Here is a 7,860-nt window from a genome sequence, read left to right as displayed (position 1 = left end):
CATAGAAAGCCATGGCAGAAATAATCTTTTATAGGTTTCAAAGCATGTAAATGCATTTTAAAGATGATAGAGCAGGGAATTTCAACATAGGAACTGGAAGGTATGAAAAACTAATGCTCAAAGGAGATAGCACTGACATTAAATTCAGGACAACCTTCTTCAGCCATGCTGTTCCCCACAACTGCACTGGATCAGCGATGTCTATAACTACCTAGCAGCCCTGTAGTTAGAAAGGAAAGCACAGAACCCTACAACTAGACCAGGCACCTACCCTCAGCCACAGAGGAACAACACTGCACACACAGAGAACTCACAGGCCTGGTGAGAACCCACTCACTTGCTCTCCAAACACACTGGTGTCCACTGCAAGAAACTCCAATAAGCACCATACAACTGCATTTACACACCAGACTTGGTAACTGCTGCCATGTGCTGCAGCACATTAACTAAAAATGGACTAATTTCTGGTCATCTAGCACTTCTTATATAGGCTTGCTTTCTTACTGGATGTGCAAAGTCCTGCGAAGGCAAAGATTTTAGAAATAAAGAAATAAACCCAGACATCTAAATACAGCTTCCTCTCAATTTATTTGGCGAAGTAGCAATTCAGACATTTCACACAGCATTTATTCAAGCTCTTCAACTCTTCTGCACATCAACTTGTCCTCTTCTCCAAGAAGCTCGTACTTCAGAACCATCGCTCCACCACGGCGGGGTCTTCATTCCCCAGTTCCTAAATGCTGCCCCTGCATGCTCCGCCCTGCCCAAGTACCCCGACTGCCACCAATTCCTTCTGCAGAACGGGTGCCTCGTTGCAGCCTTGGTCCCTGAAGTGTTCTCCTCACAGAGCTGTTGCCAGGTCTCAGCTCTGTCACCTCTCCTGCCTCAGGCTAGCTTGTTACTGTGTCCAGAGACAAGAATTTGGAGACAGTTGAGCTCTTATCTTTCCTTTGATTGATTAAATTAGTGAGATGATGTAAATAAAGCTGAACTCAAACTGAATGATACAGTGACCAAAAGGCTGAACATTAGCATGCATCATTTAAGATAGTTCACTTCAACACCAACAACTAGATTCACAGTTGATTGTGGGTTAGTACAAATTCATCAGACACAGATGGGTTTTTCTGAACTGTGTTGTCTAGAATACACGCTGTAGTAATTCCTTTATAAGAGTAATCCTTGTGTGTGTGCTCCCAGGCTGCGGTCAGATCAGGAGGTGGTATATTGACTTCCAAACATCTATGTGAATTGATACATCACTTTCACACAGGAACAGGACTGTGCCGACCTTCACAAGGAAGGTTATTTAAAACGTTACCTCTTTCAGATCCAGAGGCCTTTGAATTTTTTAGACTTTGTGCTTTCCGTGATTAATCCTATCACAAAATATCGCTGTTCTGCCACAGACATCCAAATGCATTTTACAGTGATCGTGAAGGCTGTGTTTATACTGGTTATTTTATTCTATAATCCTTTCTATCATTGAGAAGAAAACAACAACATGCTGCCTACAATATTTCCCAGTTGCTCCAATCTGAGCAAGAAGAATCAGACATGCTTCTCCACTTTTCCAAAGCAGCTCAATTTGCTGTACTGCTTTGCATTCTCCTATACCAAAACAGAAAACTTGGGGCAGAAAAAAAGATTTATAGCCTTCCAACTATTCTTCTATATGAAAACTGAACAACCGTAGGTAAGAGTCCAGGATTCTCTACTCATTCTGCATGTATCACATTTTCCTTGCAAAACAACAGTTTGCTTTTCAAAAGAATGGAATTTTTCCAGAGTGTCCATAGTCAGAAAAAAAAAGAAACATTCAGCATGTGGCCTTGTCAAAAGCAACTTTCGCTTTGAACCAGACTAGATATTGATCTGTTTCCTATTTTTAAATAATGCAAAGATCTGTATGTCAGCCACATACTGATCGTAGTCCTCCACACAAGCACAATCTCCCTCTTGTTTTTAGCCTTATTATCCCAGTGACTGGGATGCTCTCATATTTTTGGAGGTAAATCTATGTTTACCATAACAGCAGTGAGCTGTAAACCAGAAGAGAGTTTCAAGTCTTCATTAACTAATTTTAGAAGGAAAGGGAAAACCACGTCTTTTATGCCCAACTCAAACAGCAATATTTAGTAAGAACAGCCAACTTTGATGTTTTTAAATTCAATATATACAAATGCCTGATTTTAAGGTAATAAAGCAGCTGATTGTATCTACTACATGCTAGTCTATGACACCATGTCAAAAGCTTAAAAAAAAAAGTTGTTCATTTCCTTTTAGTAGCATCTAGCAGACACTGGGACACAGAAAACCTGGTATTGCCTATGTAGTGTCATAAGGTGCACAGAAGCAGTTTTACCAAGGGACATGGGAGCCAAGAGAAGTGAGAGTGTTCAAGTACCCCCATCAAAATTAGAGTTCACAAGCTATAGATCTTCATCCGCAGTTCATCTGCAGAAATTCACTTCAAACAGATGAAAGTAAAATAAAGGCATGTTAAATAAAACAGTGCCCACATAAAACTTTTTACCATGTCTTTATCAGATTTGCCTCGAGCATCTAAAAAAATAAAACAAACACCACGCTTTTCCATGCTGATAACAACGGTATAACGAAGTCCAAAACAAGCTGCAATGCTGTTGGTTTTCAAAAAGCTTTTAGAACTGGAGATGAGCAGTCCACTGTAACACTATGTTTGGGTCAAGATGATGTAGCTTTTACAATTCATCCCTGCAGAAAGAAAACACACGTAGTTATACTTTTAATCCTTCTGAAAATGACATTTGAAAAGTCTTGTTCCTGTGTCAGAACACATTTAAAGGCTCAAACAAATCAGCAAAATTTCAGAAATCTCTTCAAGCATTTAGTCAAAAAGGAAAGGCAACAGCAATCTCATATTGTCTCAATTATGTGACCTATTGTGAAATACAAGTCCCTCCTCTATTTCAAATAGATCGTTTACTCAAGTGAATGTCTCCCACACCACCAAAATCAGTAATTTTTGAAAGTTACACAGCTGCCTGTCATCCAACCTCCACTGGCTCCATACTGGCAAGAAACTGAGCCAGCTTACTAGACAGTATTGGCAAAAACCAGTCATGGTAGCTACCAAAGAGACAAGCTTAACTGTAATTACAGTCTCTCAAAAAAGCTGGGAATTCAGAATGTCAGGAATTGGAAGAGACCTTGAAAGATCCAGCCCATCAACCTCATTTCAATATCATAAAGTCTACATCAACTATTTTATTTCTTTCTCAGAGGAACTCTATTAGCTCCTGAAACACTAAATCATAGTGTATGATTTAGAAAGGGAGTTGTTACATCAAAGGAAATTCAAGGAGGAGAAAGGATGCTTCAAGAAGTCTCTAAATCACTGTGATGACACAGGAGAATGCAGGCTTTTATTTCTACACATCCTATAAAACACACTGAAACAGGGAATCCATAGAACCCATATTCCAACAGTGAAGTTATCTTAATCGGTGATTTGCTTAAATATTTCCAAAGTATTAAATTGAATGCCAGATGCCCATCAAATCTAAAAGCAGTGCATTGGCACTACGAACATTGGAAAATTTAATCAGAAGTGTTTGCTTTTCCCCTTTCATCCACAAGGCACAAGCAATCTATAAACTGAGTTTACTGCACTTTTTCTTTTAGTAAGTGCATTGCTCTCATTAGCCAAAGCTAATGTTTGAGTTAACAAAAACTTCACTAATGTGATTGCTGGCTCAGTACACACCAGTATTTCCAGCTATCATGCAAACTAACCCACAGAAAATATAGTGCTACGTGCACACAAGCAAAAGCTTTGAAGTTACAAAGGCGTTACTGTTCACAAATCATAGAGCGTGGAATGGCAACATGCACATCATTTTAAAAGCAACTGATAAGGCTTCTGCAACCAGTTCTAATGCAGCTGGAATACAAATCTTATGATTTGTATTTGGTAAAATATTTGCATTCTTTGCACTTTGCACTGCCTTCTATAGTGTAGGTATTGTTAATACAGCTTCAGAGTGTCATAGGAATTGAAAAAGCAGAAAAAAGCAAAAGGGAGGACAAATCTTCGCAGCAGTAAAATAAAATCTGTTTACAGCCAAATGTTTGGAAGGTCTCTGTATTTGCATGTTTCATGAAGTAGCTATTTGCTTTGAACAGATGAAATAAATGAACCTCTGATACAGAGTTTACAATGCAGTGCAGGTGACTCTTAGCCAACTACTCCATTCTTCCTTAATGCTTCCAGGAGCTGTGCCTCCTGTTGATATTTACTTAAAAAAAAAAATGTAAAGAATGACTACTGTTACTGCTGCTTTAATCTCAACATGCCTCATAGCTGATGTGATTTGCATCCTGAATCCCACCACATACTCTCACAGCTTTGCAAAAGCCTGGTCTTTTACTGCGACAAACTACTTCTGGATCCTTCACACCCAAGCTAGACCCTCAAAAAATTGAAAGCAAAAAAGAAACCCTATACTTGCTCTGGAAGTATTAAAGATGGCACATTACTCATATATAAATTTTGGCAAAGTTTTTGCCAGCTAACTTAATGTATTTGAAGGTTTTTTCTTTCACAAAATGGTATTTGTACTTAGAATTCAAGTGAGCTGTATTGACATGCCAGCGTGATAACCAATCTTCCATTGCTTTAAGCTGTTCCCAACAAAAAAGGAGAAAGTACATCTTAGATGTCACTTTCAAAATAGAGATTTTCATACTGTTTGTTCAAACATACACTGGTAGTAAGGGGATTGGCCTCCCTCAAAGGACTTTTCACCCAGGCTTCACTACTTCTTAATCCAAAAGCAGCATGCCAGCCCAAAACAATCCATCATCTGTGTGTTAAAATTATGCAGTGCTTATTTTTTTACAGTTATGAGAAACTGAGCTCATGCGTGCATTATTGTGTGTGTGTGTGTGTGTGTGTATACATAAATGTTAAAGAAAAACATTCACAGCTTTTCACCTAATGCAATTAGCCAGCAGAATGAAATACACATTGCAAAACAGCATCAATTGATCTTGGCCTCAACTGTATGAATCAGAAGCTATCAAGCTATGACTGTTTTGTGAAACACCAATACTGAACATGATGAAGCAGTTCCCTGCCTTAGGAATGAAAGCACTTGGTGTGATGTTAACGAAGGGAACTGAGCTAAGGATAATGGATTCTTGAAGTCCTCTTAAAAATATATGTATACACCATTCAAATCCATTTAATTTGGGATCTACAGCCACAGGAGCCTCTCTTATACTACAGCTCTTTATTACAGCGAGATCTAAATAAGCTCTTTCAGAAGAGTAAGTTAGTCTTTCATCGATCTCCACTCACAGGTCTTCAACAATTTAGGAAAGATAAACTGAAATCTAAGAAGCCCAGAAAAAAAAAAAAAAATCACACACCTTTTTTCTTTGATAGTAGCATAGATAGCAAATACTGAATTATTATTAGGAGATTCCTTAGCAGCAGTTGGCTGACCAGCACTTTGGTCCAACCAATCAGAAAAAGTATCAAAAAAAAAAAGACAGGTAACCACCTCCTTTAAAGTCTACAATATGGCAGTTATCCTCAGGAAGGGAATGGGAGTTTTCTTCAGAACAAAGGACAATTTAAGAACGGAGATATTGTAATAACTGGACTTCAGAGATGTCTTTTCACAGAGATTTCCAAGTCTGAAGCAAATTAAACATACATCAGAAGAAAAAGCCTCTATGCCAATGTAAGGTCATACTTCTGATTACACCAATATGTTTTTAACACTTAAAATAAATCATGAAGTATTTCAGAACAGATCAAAGACTTTAAAAAAAAAATCTGGGGGGAAAAAATTGAAATCAAACAAACGAACAACAAAACAATCACAGGACTGAATGAAATCCAAACAATCTCATTACCTCTTCCTGCACTAATAGAGAAAACAGAGTACAGAACTGTGCACGTGAGATACGAAGACTTTAGAATTCTAAGGTCCTAACTATACTACACCATCACTAGCAGCATGGGATAGCCATGCTTCCAGCAGTCCTTCATGAAACACTATTTATAAAAATACTCACTGGTACTATGAAAAACAACTGCTGCTATAATTAGGTCAGATGGAAAAGCAGAAAAATGTACTTTGAAACTCTCTGGAAAAAAAGATAGCTCAAGAAGAACATTCTTCTTTTTCAAAGCCTAAACTCCAGATTTGAATAAAGTCGGTCATATTTGGCAGAGAAGGAAAGTAATCACAAAATGAGACTTTCAAATCCTTACACTGGCAAGAAATCCCCAAGTACCATGCTGACAGAACACTGCTAAGATTCAAGGATAAAGTATTAATTTGCATAACATACAGAAAATCTGAATAGTAAGCATGTTTTGCAATATCTGATCTAAGCTCATTTAGAACTCATGTTCTAACACTAATTTCTACATGCCCACTATACAGCGACTCAACAAACACTAAAATGAGGTTTCAGCAAGCAGCAGTAACACTAACTGCTTTATTTGTACTTTCTTGCGGACATTTTGATATCTTAAAGTTGAAGTGTTTGTGTATCCAAATCATAAGCTATACCACAGAATACCTAGAAAAAAATAATATGTAAGAGATATAAAGCTCAAAAGCTGTTTCCAGAGCTCAGTACAGATCTGTGCACTTCATTAAAACAGATAACACATTCACAAGTGTTTTCTGGCAGGAAGCAGAACAGGACTGCTGCTTTGTTCACTGCCATACAAACGCCTAGTGTAGTTTAAGCTGACAGCTGTGCTGTGTCTGTGTTTCTGCTCATTCAGCTCAACTCACTGGAAGGTCTACTATCTCTAGAAAGGCCTTCAGAGCTTGCTGCATTGTGGAACTCAAACATATCCCCAGACACAGGTGACAGACTTATTAACAAGTCTGAGAAAGTTTTCTGAACACTACTCAAATACACTTATACTTCACAAAAGAGGGGATTAGCTTCTTCACTTTCTGCTGCTTAGAGGCTGAGAAAAAGGAGTTAAGAAGATAATCTACATTGCCCCCCAAGGATTTTACACAGCTTTCTCTTAACTTGTAACATTTCAGAAAAATTAAAAATGAACAGCTAATTACCACTAATTTACACTATATTTGTTCTTCAAGTAGTATTTTACACTTTATCCTATTTGGCAAATTGCTTATAAAGAGCTCATTAAAAGAAGTTTAAACGTAAAAAATATTCTATTTTAAAAAACTAAAAAGAAAAAAGTAACTTCAACACACCAAAACTAAAGAAAACATGAGTCCAAAAGAGACAAAGTGCAACTCATGCAATATTTTTTTTCTGCTTTTAATTTAACTTAAACTTCGCATAACCTCCTCTTGCTGATGTAGTAATGCAAACGGAGTCACTTTTCATGGTATGGAGCAGCAGAAAGCAATGACAGCAGCAAACGCAGGCCTTGCAGTCTATCTGCTTAAAATTCACACCCTTTCACCTTGTGTGTGTGTGGAAGAAGTAAGTGGAACAGAAAATCACTTCCACCTGGACCACTGCTTCTCTTTGTCTGTTAAAGGCACATATATCACTCCCATCAGAGGCTTCATTTTGACACTGCCATCTTCTAGTTTGTCGTACTGTTCAAGCATCTGGTTTCCCCCTGCAGGACCAACTGGTAATATCAATCTTCCGCCAGGTTTTAACTGATCTATAAGCTGGAACACAACAGAAATTAGAATGTAACCAGCCACCTAGAGAAGCTGAATCCAACATTGATTACATTACATGAACAGCTTTGCCACATTGTTTATCTGCTATTATGCAGTAGATAACTACTTCAATTAACAAAAAACACTGAAAATGAGAGGAACATGACAACATGGCAAAACCAACGTTGCA

The 7,860-nt window shown here is 37.9% G+C and overlaps 1 protein-coding gene across 2 annotated transcripts in view; it reads right to left on the bottom strand.

The window, feature by feature from the left end:
• Positions 1-569: 569 nt before the first annotated feature.
• PCMT1 (protein-L-isoaspartate (D-aspartate) O-methyltransferase) overlaps positions 570-7,860 on the bottom strand; it is a 36,469-nt gene continuing 29,178 nt past the window's right edge. Inside the window, exons 7-8 of one of the 2 annotated variants that reach the window (XM_085217022.1) lie at positions 7,460-7,676; positions 570-2,736 (exon numbers count right to left, since the gene is read on the bottom strand). In XM_085217022.1, the coding sequence (XP_085073148.1) occupies positions 7,497-7,676 (180 nt within the window). In that variant the 3' untranslated portion in view covers positions 570-2,736; positions 7,460-7,496. The remainder of the gene's footprint in view (positions 2,737-7,459; positions 7,677-7,860) is intronic. The other variant, XM_085217021.1, reaches the window with a different exon arrangement.

The sequence above is a fragment of the Meleagris gallopavo genome, chromosome 2, assembly GCF_905368555.1.
Source record: "Meleagris gallopavo chromosome 2, MGAL_WU_HG_1.1, whole genome shotgun sequence".
In the NCBI taxonomy this organism is placed as follows: Eukaryota; Metazoa; Chordata; class Aves; order Galliformes; family Phasianidae; genus Meleagris; species Meleagris gallopavo.
The sequence above is the reverse complement of the archived record's forward strand: the minus strand, read 5'-3'. Positions and strand labels throughout refer to the sequence as shown.